This window comes from Diachasma alloeum, unplaced genomic scaffold, assembly GCF_001412515.2.
Source record: "Diachasma alloeum isolate Michigan unplaced genomic scaffold, Dall2.0 Dall_scaffold_00354, whole genome shotgun sequence".
NCBI lineage: Eukaryota > Metazoa > Arthropoda > Insecta > Hymenoptera > Braconidae > Diachasma > Diachasma alloeum.
In genome coordinates, this window is record NW_021680493.1 from 1,323,599 (window position 1) to 1,338,396 (window position 14,798).

General features: G+C 37.4%; 3 protein-coding genes across 5 annotated transcripts in view; 1 reads left to right on the forward strand and 2 right to left on the reverse strand.

Moving 5' to 3' along the window:
• The window catches only part of LOC114841355 (mucin-2-like), a 4,273-nt gene extending 3,981 nt beyond the window's left edge, over positions 1 to 292 (reverse strand). Inside the window, exon 1 of the mRNA XM_029126309.1 lies at positions 218 to 292. Within this exon, the coding sequence (XP_028982142.1) occupies positions 218 to 268 (51 nt within the window). The 5' untranslated portion in view covers positions 269 to 292. The remainder of the gene's footprint in view (positions 1 to 217) is intronic.
• Positions 293 to 4,339: 4,047 nt separating this feature from the next.
• Positions 4,340 to 9,258, forward strand: LOC107041100 (neurogenic locus notch homolog protein 1). 3 transcript variants are annotated; one of them, XM_015261487.2, is made up of 6 exons: positions 4,340 to 4,420; positions 4,524 to 4,622; positions 5,678 to 5,806; positions 6,131 to 6,552; positions 7,134 to 7,356; positions 8,069 to 9,258. In XM_015261487.2, the coding sequence occupies exons 2-6, from the start codon at positions 4,529 to 4,531 to the stop codon at positions 8,437 to 8,439; spliced, it is 1,239 nt and encodes a 412-aa protein (XP_015116973.1). In that variant the 5' UTR covers positions 4,340 to 4,420; positions 4,524 to 4,528; the 3' UTR covers positions 8,440 to 9,258. The 3 variants fall into 3 exon arrangements, with proteins under 3 accessions (XP_015116973.1, XP_015116974.1, XP_015116975.1); XM_015261488.2 differs by having other exon boundaries at positions 4,353 to 4,402; XM_015261489.2 differs by having other exon boundaries at positions 4,355 to 4,409.
• On the reverse strand, positions 8,500 to 13,270 carry LOC107041098 (paramyosin). The gene is made up of 8 exons (XM_015261485.2): positions 13,231 to 13,270; positions 13,007 to 13,133; positions 12,785 to 12,929; positions 12,072 to 12,350; positions 11,282 to 11,465; positions 10,343 to 11,035; positions 9,715 to 9,846; positions 8,500 to 9,332 (listed from the first exon to the last, which is right to left on the reverse strand). The coding sequence occupies exons 1-8, from the start codon at positions 13,268 to 13,270 to the stop codon at positions 9,274 to 9,276; spliced, it is 1,659 nt and encodes a 552-aa protein (XP_015116971.1). The 3' UTR covers positions 8,500 to 9,273.
• Positions 13,271 to 14,798: the final 1,528 nt, after the last annotated feature.

Below are 14,798 nucleotides of genomic sequence, written 5' to 3' on the forward strand. Positions count from 1 at the left end.
CCCATCAAGTTATTCAACTTTTTGAGAAAAATCATCATTTTGGTTTTATCCATTTTCAATCATCATGTCTTGAGTAATGGAGAGAAAATTTCAAAATAATAATTTTTCTCATGACATGTGTGCAGAATAACTGGGGGCTATTGCAATAACTACTCGATATACATCGGGAAGTTAAAAAAAATTTGGAACCAAAACGAATTGAAAATGAAACACTTACGTGGCTGATGAAGATAGCTGCCAAGACAGCGAGAAATGTATAGACTCTCATTTTCCAGTTGAAAATGATACCTACAATGATTCTCGGGCATTTTTATGTGGAAATCATGGCTCATCCCCTCTTCCCTTTTTTTGGCGTGTTTGAAGGTACAAACGTAGATTATTATGTTATATACAACGTACTATTAACGAAACACCGCCAGAAATTCAAACTCACAAACAGTGAAGAATCAATATTGTGCAATTGTGTGGAACATTTTCATTCGACACTGTTAACTTTGAATATAATAGTGATTTTCGTTCAATATTTAACGGCTAGGAAGTCCTCCAATATTATATCTGTTTAAAAATAAGTTTAATGGAATAAATGAATAATTTCCGTTGGCTTCTAAAGAACGAAAGTTTGTCAAAAATAATAATTTCAGAAGCCATACAGGTCGTTAATAAGCATCGGTCCATCTTAATCAAAATATTGAATTATATTTTCGCCTGAACTGATCTACCTCCAACACACGGTCAGGGTGGACAATAGTTTTTCGTCGTGAACGATGAGCAGATCACGTTAGACTTGCATGTTTGTGGAATTAGGGCGATGAAGTTTGAGAATGATAACATTTTTGAGTTCATCGAATCAATGTCAAAATGCCGACCCTTCACATGTGTTACCCATATTTGACTTTATCGATATTTGACTAGATCCAAATTCGAAATAACTTGTTTTGGCCACTCGAATATACGAAATGTTTATGGAGAGGAATTTACCTACGATAGAATTTATGAAAGGTTGTTTACTGAATTGCCCAGTAGTCAAAATATTAACGCTAAATACTCTCATAAATTATTTCTCTAGTTACGCCCTGCTCAAATTGACATCGGGTGATAAAATTCGAATCTGATCAGACTCATCTCAGGATACTCTGCTGATCAAAGTTAGGCTCAAAGTTGGAGTCAAATCTACCTGGTTAAAATGGCTGAATCGAGAGTTGGTTAAGAAAAAATAATGTAACCTCTTTGATTAGATATTATCTTAAAATGTTGAACGAAATCCTCTAAGACATTAGGGTACACATTCGCGGTTATGCCCCTCATGGGATAAAATTCGAAAATATTCACTTTAGACATGACATTGGCACTCCGCATAATCATAAGGTGAACGTAAAATTAAAATTAGCAGTGAAACAATCAATTGAATTTTCATTTTCCAATTTCCTAATAACTACTGCGAATGTTTTTCATTGCTCTGCAGCATGTGAAGTTAGACATACTTCAGTGCTTCAAATATAAACCAAAATTTGAAGGTTCATTGTGAATAAATATTCAACTCAACTGGAATACCGATTGCTCCAGTTTCGATTGATGTTTGAACTACTGCTGGTCCCCCTTTACGAGTTACATATTTATGAAATTGCGTTCAGTTATGAGAACGGAATTTATAAGTTATATAGAAAAATCGAATTCTGTTAACTTTTCCTATTGAATTTTTTCTATTGAACATGTCACTAGAATCCGCCAAAAACTAGTAGAAAGTTTAATCGAAATTCAATAGAATTTTCTAACCAATTCGATAGGTTTTTCTATTGAATTTGTTCGTGCGTGTTGCTAGCACTAGATTTTTTCCGGTGTTGTAAGATTGAATTCACTTTACTGTGCAGCACCGTAATTTGTGTTTGTTATGGAGAAAAATTCCCATATTTTTTCTCCGTACATTCTCTCTCTTCAACAATGTAATTCAACAGCCCATAGTTGAATGTGAGAGCGGAATAGAGAACACCCACATAACACGGAACCTTCGTTCTGAAGGCGAATCGCTCGATCCAAACGTGGCGACCGATACTAATTCACGGATGGATGCATGAACAATGCCATATCCACCTCCTCCAACTAATAAATTTCACATATGAATGTGGAGAAAAAATTGCAAGAAATCGGAATTACAGAAAAATTGATGTGGCAGTTGACGAAAATAACTATTAGTTCACTGTTTCTATATGAGTAAAACGCTATAGTGAGCCATGCCAGGCGTACTCTCTACTATGTAATATAGTAAGCTCTACTACACTACATAGTATGCTGTGCTGTTACATATATGTGGACGTCCGCACGAAAAGGACCACTTTGTCGATTCTAGTTTCCGAGATATTCACGTTTTTGTCTCAGCAACTCCCATTTACACTCATGTTAAAGTGTTTTTTTTCATCAGCTCCGGCGACGTCATTTTTCACCCTATGAGGATCATTTTGGGCTCAAAATGTGGGGAACGTTATAAATATTAGCAAAGTATACATAACTCCATATCGACAAAGTGGTCCCTTTTCATGCGGACGTCCACATATAGTCAACTCTGCTATGTTACATAGTAAGGTGCTTAGCATGCCCCATAATAACTATTACGATGTTCCATAGTAGCCATTCCCATGGCCATAGTAACGTTACTCATGCAGATTTCGACATGGGTATTTTTACCATTTTATTTTGACCATGAATCACTGAATATATTACTACCACACCTGGCAACTTTTGTTGATGTTCTAGTAATAATAAAACTTGGTTATTTGTGAGTAGAGATAACAACGGATTTACACTCTTGGGTAAATAAAAGGTGTGCTCACTGTTGCTACAATGCCCTACTGACAACTGAAATGCCTCGAGAACGAATGATAGTGATATTTCAATAAGGAGTTAGTCATTTTTTGGAAGCAAAATGCATATGTCCATGCAAAGCCTGGGACTGTTGCACCGTTAGAAAATCATTTCCGAAATTAAGGCGTGGGGGGGAGGGGAGGTTATACCCGTCAATTTTTTCTCGCAAATGGGGATCTGAAGGTCAAGGTCGTGTGTAAAAATTTTCAAAATTCGTCAGAGATAGCAAGTAATACTAATGATTACCGAATACTTCAATCGCACTATTTAATTATGCATTGTAGCTTTAGTCTCCGTTTCAATGACTCGCGTACCTTCTGGAATTCGGATGAGTTCTTTTTTTTTCTCATCAAACGCGAGAGGTTACTCATCACGTGCCAACTGAATAAACGGATTTGATTGAGCGAAGGTAAACAACTCGGAATGGTAATTCGTGAGATCAACCGTACTAAAACTCCATAATAATTCTGAGCCTAGAGCCTGGGCTTTTCGGGTGAGGAATTTCCGAAATTTTATTCTTGTTCCTTCGTGCGACTGGAAAAACGTGTCAATAAAAAAAAGACGGAACAAAACAATTCGAAGCCGCAGGTATTCGCGTAATTTTTATCTTAGGATTAACGATAAGTTTATGGGAGAATAAAAATTTTTTCTTATACTCGTGCGAGGATTCAAAATGTACCGAATCTAGTGAATAGTTTTTCTTCTTTCTCATGATATTCACGTGATTTTCTTTATTAGTTCCAATTTTTTTAATACAAAATTACTACTGAACTTCCCATGAAATTAAAATTTTTTTCAACAGTAGGGCAACGTTTAATATCCGAAGGAACCGACGCTGGTGATGTGAGTAAATTTTACTGATTTCGATTCGATCGTCCACCGTTTTACCTGTTATGGATATTGTGGGCGCGCGTTTCAGTCTAATTTTAGTTCCGGCAATAAAGAAAACGATGACTCATCAATGGTTGAATAATTTTCACTCGATATTCAATAAACAAAAATTGTCAATTGAAAGAGTATATTTGCCGTTCGGATATTCGATTGACCAGAAAAAAATTCACGATCGAAAAGTCACCTGAATCTCATTGTTTCGAGGTCATCGGATTCAAGGACGTCATTACCATTTTAGGTACAAGAAAATTGTGCAATAGTTCACATGCGCATAACAAAAACGTTGTCACATGTATTTATATTCCAAGTGTAATTGTGTTCTAACGAATACCAAGAAATGAAGGGAAAATAATGTACAAGTGTACGACCGGTTAGTGAGATCAAAGTGACGTTGGAGAACCAATTAAGGTTCACCTGCCTACGTGATCCTGGATGGAGTCACTGTGTAACTGGCTCGAGGATAAAAGCAGACAAATGGAACGTGGGTGGCACCAGGTCTTCCCCTCTTCAGGGGATTGAGTCATGGCCATGCGTGGGTCACTGGTGGGAATTTATCATCAACATATTTGCGTATATTTTCGTTAAGATTCTTCCAGAACGTTGGCAGTCTCTGCTTGCTGTTCGGCGAGTGAAGATCGATTGTTTTTGGGCATTGGTAAATGGTAAATCATTGGTAAATGATAATTGAAGATTTTTCGAGTGATTGAAACTTTGCATTTTTCAATGAAATTCGTTGATTGAATCTATTGTTTTCCCCGTTTTTCAACACTGAGCAGCAAACATGGGATTATACCGAACGATAGTTTTATTGGCGGCGATATCAGCGACTTCCGTGTTTGCGGATAGATATCATTATGGACGAGTGCTTTCTACAGGTAACTGAAGACAAAAAACATGTTTCATTCATCATAAATCGGAGAACTCGATTGCATTTATCAATTAATTGTTTTGGTGGTTGGTAGATATAATCCCATTCATCTCCATGGTCATCGTTGGTGATACCGGGGTGTGTGAATCACTATAAACAATAATAATATTGGAGAGCACGCGGGTTTAAACAAATACCAGTTCATTAATGAAAATTAGGCGAAGATAAAATAGGGTGGACAGTCTAATTACGGAACACTCAAGGCTCTTCAGACAATACTTTACAAATGAACTATTGTTTGAAAAAATGTAAAAGAAGACTGGCCGAGAATGTTTTAGCCGGGTGAACGTTGATTCCAATAATTTAGGCGACGGGCTATTCAGAACACCCAAAAGTATGTGGAAAAAGTGAAAACTGAAAAAAAATTTTTTTCACCGGGGCCCGAAGTGTCAGATCTTGGATTTTTCCAGGGGGAAAATCGACTTTCGCCAAAATCGAATTTTTTAGCCGGGGGAACGTTGATTCCAACTATTTAAGCGACGCGCTATTCAGAATGCTCAAAAGTGTGTGGAAAAAGTGAAAACTGAAAAAGTGTTTTTTTTCAGATTTTCAAAGGGTCAGATTTTCCGTTTTTCCAGGGGGAAAGTCGACTTTCGCCAAAATCGAATTTTTTAGCCGGGTGAACGTTGATTCCAATAATTTAGGCGACGGGCTATTCAGAACACCCAAAAGTATGTGGAAAAAGTGAAAACTGAGAAAAAAAAATTTTCACCGGGGGCCAAAGTGTCAGATCTTGGATTTTCTCACGGGGAAACTCGACTTTCGCCAAAATCGAATTTTTCAGCCGGGTGAACGTTTATTCCAATAATTAAGGCGACGGGCTATTCAGAACACCCAAAAGTATGTGGAAATTACGCATTTGATTTCAATGAATTTGTTCAATTAAGTTTGTGAAAAAATCCATTACTTCGGTATGAATGTCCAATGTCAGCTGCACAACCTATCCGCTACAGATCAATCATCTCACTTCTGCAGAAAATGTAACTGTCATTTTTTTTTCAGCCGGCTGTGCTTCACACACTTGTGGTCAAAATGCAAAGTGCACAGTGACGGATGGCAGACCCGTCTGTTCGTGTTTGAACCTCCACATGGGTGATCCTCTCGTGCACTGTTTCAAGGTTGAGTGCATAAGTAAGTAAACAAAGCCTTAAGGATAGATAGAAACCTGTAGAATAAAAAACTAGCACTTTCACTAAGATATCCTATTGAATTTATCATGGAATTTTATAAGAATCTATTGATTCTTTCATATCCAAAAATGCCTCCGGAAAAAATATAATACAATTGGCCTAAAAGCCAATAAATTTATTCAATACACTATCAATACCACAACAGAATCCTCGTAGAGTTCTACTAGAAATTCAATGAAATTCCTTGAAGAAAGCGCAAGGTTTCTTTGTAATTTTTTTTTTTCATACGTGGAGGAATAAACGGATAACCGATTTTCGGTTCCAGTCGACGAGGACTGTCCAAGCACCAGATCCTGTGCCGGTAATCACTGTGTGGACCCCTGCCCCGGTTTCTGTGGGGCTAACGCCGACTGCGAGGTGATCAATCACGTGGCCACGTGCTCCTGCGCTCGAGGCTTCACCGGTGACCCATTCACTTCCTGCCGAATTGCTGACCCTTGTCAACCGAGTCCCTGTGGACTCAACACACGCTGCGATGTGGTCAATGAAGTGGCCGTCTGCAAGTGTCTGCCAGGATACCGAGGCTCACCACTCGCCGGATGTCGTCACGAGTGCGAGAGCGATGCTGAGTGCTCGAATCACCTTGCGTGTTCCGCTAATTTTAGGTGTGAGAGCCCATGCTCCAAGTGTGGAGATGGTGCTAATTGTGATGTCGTCAATCATCAGCCCAAGTGCTCTTGTCCAGAAGTGAGTCGAATTTTCAAGTTCCACCCGGAGATGAAAGTTGGAGAAAAATTACCGAACAAGTCATGTAATCGTCGAGCGAACTTGATTTTCAGCACTTTTTTTATCCTACGAGACCGAAAGCGCGCTCCGTGCGCCTGACAATTTGGAGGATTTTATATGATTCACGTTACTATTTAAGTTGATTGCACGGAGAGAAATTTTTGATAAAAATTATCCTACCGTTCTGTAAAAGTGTATCATGAGTCATCGTTTCTTCTTTCTATCCCGAAATTTAGTAAAAATTAATATGTGGTGGTCAAATTTTATTCTACATCAGAGAAATTTTATCGTGATAAAAATAAAAATTACCGTGTCGGTAGAGTAAAAATTACTATACCAGTAGGGTAAAATTTACCAATTATTGGGCTGGAAGGGTAAAATTAATTATGCGTCAGGATAAAATTTCGCACCCGCGCATTTTTTGATAGCACCCGTGCAATTTCAAAATATTTAAAATTGGGATTGCATTCCAACACTTAAAATTGTATTCCTTTTTAAATATTGATTGATGTTGCTTATCTTATTGCAATGTTTTGATTTAGAACTGGCAAGGTAATCCTTACACTAAATGCTACCCAGAGTGCACAAGTCACTCTGAATGCCCCGCTAGTAAGCCAGCCTGCCTGTACCAGAAGTGTGCAAATCCCTGTACCGGTGCCTGTGGAACCAACGCCAATTGTGAGCTCCGAGGAATTACCCCAGTCTGCAGTTGTCCAAGGGACATGACTGGAAACCCATTCATCAGTTGCCGACCATTCACACCAGGTAAAAACAGCGAAATTACCGATTTTCTTTCAGGTTTTTGAAAATATTTTCTAACGGTTCAAATGAAAGCTATGACGTACGATTACAAAAGTAGAAAAGCGTTTCTTTGGAAGAAAAAGAGCCAAAGGACTTGGATATCCTTAAAATCTAGCTGTGTTTACACTACTTCAAAAAAATTCTAATTCATTGACTTTTTTTGTTGATATTCTTTTCAATATTGCCAGTTAAAAATCAGAATTTCCGTTCAATTCCCATTTGGCCCTAGGTTGAGGGAACATTTTGCAATAATTTTATTATTTGAGGATTGATAGTCCACCTTTGATTCTCTATTTTAAACTGTTAAGAAATATTTGGAAAAAGTGAACAAAAAGGATCCATAAAATAGCAGAAAAATTATAAGTTTTGAAGACTACGATCTCTCTAATCAATAATTCATCATCAATCAATTTTCCATCCTAAAATTAATTTCTTCGGAATCGTCAAAAAAATTGTCCTTATTGAAAATTTGAGCAAAAATCAATTTCGTGTAAGAAAAATGAGGTTTTCGGAACTTTGAACATTTTACATTATTAGTTCATAGGAAAAAACGTTGAAAGAAAATAATATTCTGCAAAAGGTCATTCAAAAAACGTTAATTATTCGTGAATTCATCTCAATTTTTCTCACAAAATTTAATTGAAAAATTTGAAAACAATTTTTCCTTCATATCCAGAGGATCTTTGTCAACCGAACCCCTGCGGAGAACACGCAATCTGCACCCCTGGTCATGATAACACCGGAAAAGAACGTCCAGTCTGCACATGTCCCACCGGATACACTGGGAATGCCCTCATAAGCTGCCGAAGAGGTGAATGCCAGACAGACAGCGAATGCCCAGACAATAAGGCATGCATTGACTACTTCTGTCAAAATCCCTGCACCGGAAAGGAGTGTGCACCCAATGCCAGGTGTGAGGCACGTCGTCACATTGCTGTCTGTACCTGTCTCGACGGAACGAGGGGAGATGCAGTCGTTGGATGCAATCAGATTGTATCCAACACGAGGAATGGACGGTTTGGATATGGAAGATACTATTCACAATAATGAGAAGAAATCGACTATTTTTATTCAATTTTTTTTAGGAAACATCTTTTTTCTGTCATTGATCGATCGATTTTCGTGGTGAAGTGGTAAAAGTCGAAGAATTTACATATAAATCGTTTTTCCAATATCTTGGAAACTATTCAGTTAGGAATTCTCTAGACAAATGATCTTATGATATCATTTTCTAAAATGACTCATTGTGAAGATACTTCGGTAACTAACAGAAATTAATTTAAAAAAAGGAGCGTACGAGGAAAAAAAACTGTCAGGAGAAATTTTTTTCATAGATCTTCTGCAAGAAAACCCCGATTTTTGTTATTCTGACTTATTTCAGAATAATTCAGCGAAGAACAGATTGTATCATCATCATTGATTGATTCAGAATATCATCATTGAATATTAAATCTTTACCAATTGTGTAATTATTTTGGTAATGGATGGATTAATGAAAAAAAAATCATAAGACTATAAACTGATTTGCAGATTTGTTCTGAAGTAATCCTCTGCTCTCACCCACTTCGTTACGAATCGATCACTGTACTGCGTCGAAGCGCAGAAACTAATTGTAATACATTTTTCTGCCTCATGGTCTATTACAGGAAAAGCGTAAAAAAACTAAATACATGAATAAAAACCCGTAAATTGACATGAAATAGGTTTCGTCGACGTAAATTATGTTCGGTAACAACGCTTGACTCATTAATTGTCTTAAGAAACTCATAGTGATAAGTAATTCATAATGCCCTCTGGCTTTCGAGAAATGTAATGGTAACTAACTAGGAGGAAAGTGGACATAAACAGAGGAATTGTAAGAAATAACTGGTTTGATTTTTTCTAGAAGAAACCTTTCGATTGTGGTTGAAACATATTCATGAAGCCAGTGCCTGCAAAAGCTGAAACAATGAAGATCAGTTATTCATCACATTTTCATGTTTACGAAAATATTTTTGACGTACGAGGAATTTCTTAATTTTTCTCATGAACAGTGCGATGATTTGGTCTTTACTGAATCATGTCTGATACACAACTGACTCTTTGTTCCGGGTGCCGCGCTGACCCGTGTTCGTTGACCCGAAGGGTCACGGAGATGTTCGGAGTTGGCCGAGTTACTCGACTACGAATTTATGGAGATTTAGCTTCGCTTCAAATAGTCTTAATAAAAATTTTGCTATCTCTTAGATTCCCAGATATTCAGTGAAAACTGGCCACTAGTCAAAATCTGCTTGAACCATTTACCGCTTCGTTACTCAAATGTTTTCTTCTTGGAATATTTACCTGTATTTGTGGATTGCTGCTGTTGATTAAAATCGGCATTGATAGGGGCAGATCTGAACATTGAGATTTCGGATAAGAAGGACTCGCCGGACTCGAGGGCTGGAGGTGGTGAGAAGTATTGATTTGGTAGAGCTGCGAAATGAAATGATAATGCATGGATACATGGATACTTCATGACTTTCTACGTCATTTCTAGAGAAAATTAGAGCATTGTCGAAATCACCGATTACAAAGCCTCTGTATTGAAATATTTTCTATCGAAATTTCTCAGCTCAAATGTTTCTCTTTGACTTTGTCAATGCGAGGAGATAAAAATTGAGTAAAAAACATGGACAATTTATGTCGAGAACTATATAGAAGATGTTTCAATAAACAACGTCACACAGAACAATCAAATTCTACTGATTTTTTTCTACAAGATAGTTTCCATTAGACATTCTTTGTACTGAAAAAAATATCCGCAGAAAAGCGGGAAAATTTCTCAAAAGTAGAAATCCAATAAAATTGACTAGCGTATTCGCCGGATTTTGTAAATAAAATTCTTTCGTGCAGGGTCACGAGACATTTTTCACCAATTCTTTCCTTCTGAAAAAAATCGTGCAAATATCTCAAAACCAAAAACCTTTACCTGGGGTATCATCAAGATTAGTATCAATCTCAACATCTGAATCGTCAATACTCGGACAGCAACTCGGTGCATAGTGTGTTGGGGAGAATAAAGTTGAGAGCGTAGGAGTGACTTCAGCAACTAGGGGTTTAGCTGCAAAAGCGACAGGTCGAGTGATCTTCTCAACGGATTTTATTGTCGGGAGCTGACGAGGCTGTTTATCACGATTCTCCAATGCTGATTTTTTCTTCTGCTGCTTCTTCTCGTCAATGCTATCAACTTTAGATTTTTTCTCTTCTGGTTCACCTTCTGACTTATCCACTATTTCCTCAGTCTTACGTTGGACGGATTGAGCCTTGAGGAGCGACGAAGACTTGTGAACGGGGGAGTCCTCCGCGTTTGGAGGCTGAACAATCACCTGAACTTCAATGGGAGGTTTGATTGGGGAATCGATTGGAGAATTGTTAGAAGCGAAATTATCGTCCTCTTTCTCGAGGGACAATTGACTGTAGGACCTCTCCAATACTTCAATTCCCCCGATATCTTCCTGACTCTTGCGGTCTTGAAGACCTCGATTGCTGTAAATCATTGAGATGGACCTTGCTAGGGGGTCGGGCATTATCAGCTCATTGTCATCCTCTTCGCATACGTCCATCAGTTGGTCTTCATCCCTACACATTCTCTCGAGTATCGCTGTATTTATTGACTGATTATCTAGACAAAATCAATCAGTGATAATTAATTATGATCCATCACAATAAAGAACAATGATGACTCTAAATGTTCTGGGAGGTAGGGTGAACAGGCCAATACACTCGTGAAAAAATTAAATATAAAACACAGCGAATAATTCTTTCTCTAGGGCCAATGTACACTGGTATTCTTAAACTACTGCAAATTATTGTTCATTATTGTTTATGAATGAACTTATCGAACCAATTTAAATTGCATAATTTATACCTGAGTCAACTGAGTCAGTTGAAGTGCCAATTACTGATTCCCTTTGAAGGATTGGTGGTTCAGTAGTTGAGCTTCGACAGAATGTGCTCAGTACAGACATGTCCAATCTCGGCGGTGGCATCATTTGTCGGGCTCTCTGCCTCGCTCTCTCCTCCTCTTCTTTCTGTTTCACCATTCTCTCTTTCTGAGAGGAATATAGAGAAGATGATAATTGTCGATCAATGAAAATGAAGAATTTGCGATTTAGAAAAAAAAATTGAAAACTGGGATGAATTTTGGAAGTTCAGTGAAAAGAACAAGCGGGGGACAGCGAGCGTATGATGGTGAGCGAGCTTACTGACTCAGTAAGTTGTGCAAGAAAACCCCTAATAGATTTTTGCAAAAGTGAGAGTGCTAACAAGGATATTCAGCGAAAACCGAAAAATGGAAATATCTGAGAAACTTTGTATGAACAGGTATGCATATTATTATTGATTGAAATAGATCGAAACATCGAGACGAATATTTTGAAAAAAGAAATATTGAAATCAGTTTAGTAGTTTTTGAGATATTCAAGAAAATAGATTGAGATTCAAACTTCAATATCTCCTAAATTAGCCATTCCATTTTTTCTCTTCTTATTAAAAGAATCAATCAACGTAACTTAGACAATTTAGGCTGAGTAATTTTTATTGATACAATTCTAATTGATAAAATATTTGAAATCTCCAATGGAAATCCAATAGAATTTTATAGCGAATCCGCTAGATTTTTCTACGAAAACTTTTCGTACGTGCATTCTGGTACTCACTTGTAGCTTCAATGCTTGCAATTCCTCCAGAAGCTTTGCATGCTCTTCGTCCATTGCCTTCAATTTATGTTGCATTGTGGCCCTCTCGTTGGCGATGGTCAGCACCTCCACGAGCATCACCTGCATTCGTCTCTCGTCAATCTCTCGTTTCTTCCTCTTCAGTTTTATGAGCTCCTCTTTCTTCTGAGCCAATACCATCTCTTTGACTTCCACCAACTGGAGCTCAATTTTCGCCTGGTGTCTTTTGGCAGCGAGAGGGACCATTGCTTCATATTCAGCCTGCGTACACAAGTGAATATCAAACGTTCGTCTCATAAGACAAAGAAAATTTAATGTTGATTTTTGCTTTGAAACTGTTTGGAAATGACTTAGAATGTCCTGAAACGTCGAGATGCGCGTTAAAAATTCTGGAAATTTTTTAATCAATTTTTACAAAAATGAACTAAAGTGATAGATAAAAAACTTAAATTTTGGCTCATAATTGTTATTGTTTGGGAGTACATTTGGGCAAAATTTCAGCTCGATCGATCCAGTAGTTTTTGAGATACAGCGATTCGTATGCTTGGCCCAAAAAATCGTATTTTGATCATTTTTAACAAACTATTTATTTTGGCACAAGTAAGACTTGTTTGAGACAGTGTAGTTCAGTAATTCATCAATCGTTTCATTAATTTATTGGGAAATTATCGGAGCATAAAAATGAAATAATTTACCCGACGTTTTTCACATGTCGTTTTATACAATTGCACGATTTTCTTGAACTGCTCAATGTCCGCCTTCGCCCTCAACGATTTGTCATCGAGCTTTGCTGTGACCAGAGCCAAAGTCATTGTCAATTGAGCCTCACGTAGAGTCAAACTGCGGAATATTCAATCGAACATTGGAAGTTAACAATTTCTGAGGCAGGAAAACGAATAATCAATTGACACTTTTACTTCTCTAATGTGGGTTTCAGAAGAGCTATCCTCATTTTCTTAGCCTCAATCATCTCCTTCAGCATTTGTCTCTCCTCCTTACCCTTCTCGATATTCTGTTTAATTTTGTTTATGGTGACGATGCCATCTTCGAAGAAAAATTGATTAAATTCACATGAAAGTTTTGGATAAGACAATTTTCATGGAATGATGGAATAAAATATGTGAATTCAGTTGATCCTCACCTGCGACTATCTTCTCCTTTTTCACAATTTCACTGCACATCGTAGCCACGAAATGATTCATGAATTGTGGATCATTGAGGCATTCCGCTGGAATCTCACAGCCACTCATTATCGATTTATTGATAAATTTGATCGATGAATAGAAGAAATGACTGGGAGAATCACACCCTCATACTAGCTGTACCAGCCACGAAATGAATGGAACAAAGGCACCCTTCAATAGATCAAAGCAGATAGGACAAAGAAAAAGGAAGACAAAATGCGGCAACAGTGTATTTCTCCGAATTTTATATTTCAATGAAAAATTAAAAATCAAATCAGACTACAAATTTCTTCCCTCGATAAAGCAGTTTCCTACGAACGCAATTCAAAAAGTGTTCACTCGATGGCGCTAGTGACATTCTGGAGTGGTGAGAGATGCGCCAACTTCACCGGGACTTCCCCGACTTTATTCTTCACTAAATATGTATGAAAATCAGTAGCAAAGCGGTGCAGCGATTTAAGTCGACTTAACCCTCAGCTTACTTAATGACCAAATTCCTTGAAATTGTAGTGAAACTAAAATGTGATAAAATTTCCCTGAAAATGTATCGGAAATTGACAGGTAAAAAATTTTCAACTGTACAAAAAAAATCGAATTATGACGAACTTACAAAAATTCACAACTATAAGATGAAATATCTGGACGAGACAACAAATTTTCTCATTCCCGTAAAAGCTAGAATATGGCTCATAACTGCGATTAGAAATTGCCTTAGATAGAAGTTCTTTTTTTTTCTTCGAAAACGTATTTTCCTACTTATCTGATTTTCTAAAAGACGTTACATAAAAAAAAATTGTGGACTCATTGGTCTCATTGAAAAACAAAAAAACAGGGGGGTCCCATTTTGCCCCAGTCACTCCTAATCCCGCGTTAAAACATAATTCCTCCTCGTTATCAAACTCCGTCAACTAATACGACTCCTTGATTAACGTATCGATATAATAGAAGAACGAATGGCATTTGAATGTAGCACAGACGAGAATCCGCTGACTTCACCGATCGATCGGAAAGGTCATACATTCAAGGATCATTATTATACGATGATAACTCGATGAATTGTTTCAATGCGGACGAATCACTCTATTATATTATGCATATTCATAAGAATGAGGGCTAAGTGTCTTCCGTGACGATCAGCGGATGGAATTGTTATTGTTGATGACACCTCTGACACTGAAAGTGTTTTCCAATCCACGAAATATCTTCATTATGAGCCAATATCAAGGTGAGACTCATCCTCGCTTCAGCGACTGTAAATTCGATGGAGAAGGGCTTCAATTGAATAGAATGAATGAGGAGTGAATGAATGAGTGATTTTCAACAATCGGGTGGTTATACTGGAGACGAAGACGGGACTAAATATTGTTCTAATTCGTTACGATTAAAACAAGTGGAGAATTGCTGTTGCATTGCATATAATATAGTTATTTTTCCTAATAAATTAGAAATGTGCTTCCAATAATAGTTTTTTTTTCGTATCATCTCAGTGCTATAATTTAAAACTGGAATAATTCAAAGTTTAACA

Coding starts and splice junctions, on each gene's coding strand:
- LOC107041100 (XM_015261487.2), top strand. CDS start 4,529: ATGGGATTATACCGAACGATAGTTTTATTGGCGGCGATATCAGCGACT. Junction 4,623..5,677: donor TGGACGAGTGCTTTCTACAG/GTAACTGAAGAC, acceptor TTTTTTTTTCAG/CCGGCTGTGCTTCACACACT. Junction 6,553..7,133: donor CCAAGTGCTCTTGTCCAGAA/GTGAGTCGAATT, acceptor GTTTTGATTTAG/AACTGGCAAGGTAATCCTTA.
- LOC107041098 (XM_015261485.2), bottom strand. CDS start 13,270: ATGTGCAGTGAAATTGTGAAAAAGGAGAAGATAGTCGCAG. Junction 12,351..12,784: donor CGACATGTGAAAAACGTCGG/GTAAATTATTTC, acceptor TTGTGTACGCAG/GCTGAATATGAAGCAATGGT. Junction 9,333..9,714: donor GCAGCAATCCACAAATACAG/GTAAATATTCCA, acceptor TCATTGTTTCAG/CTTTTGCAGGCACTGGCTTC.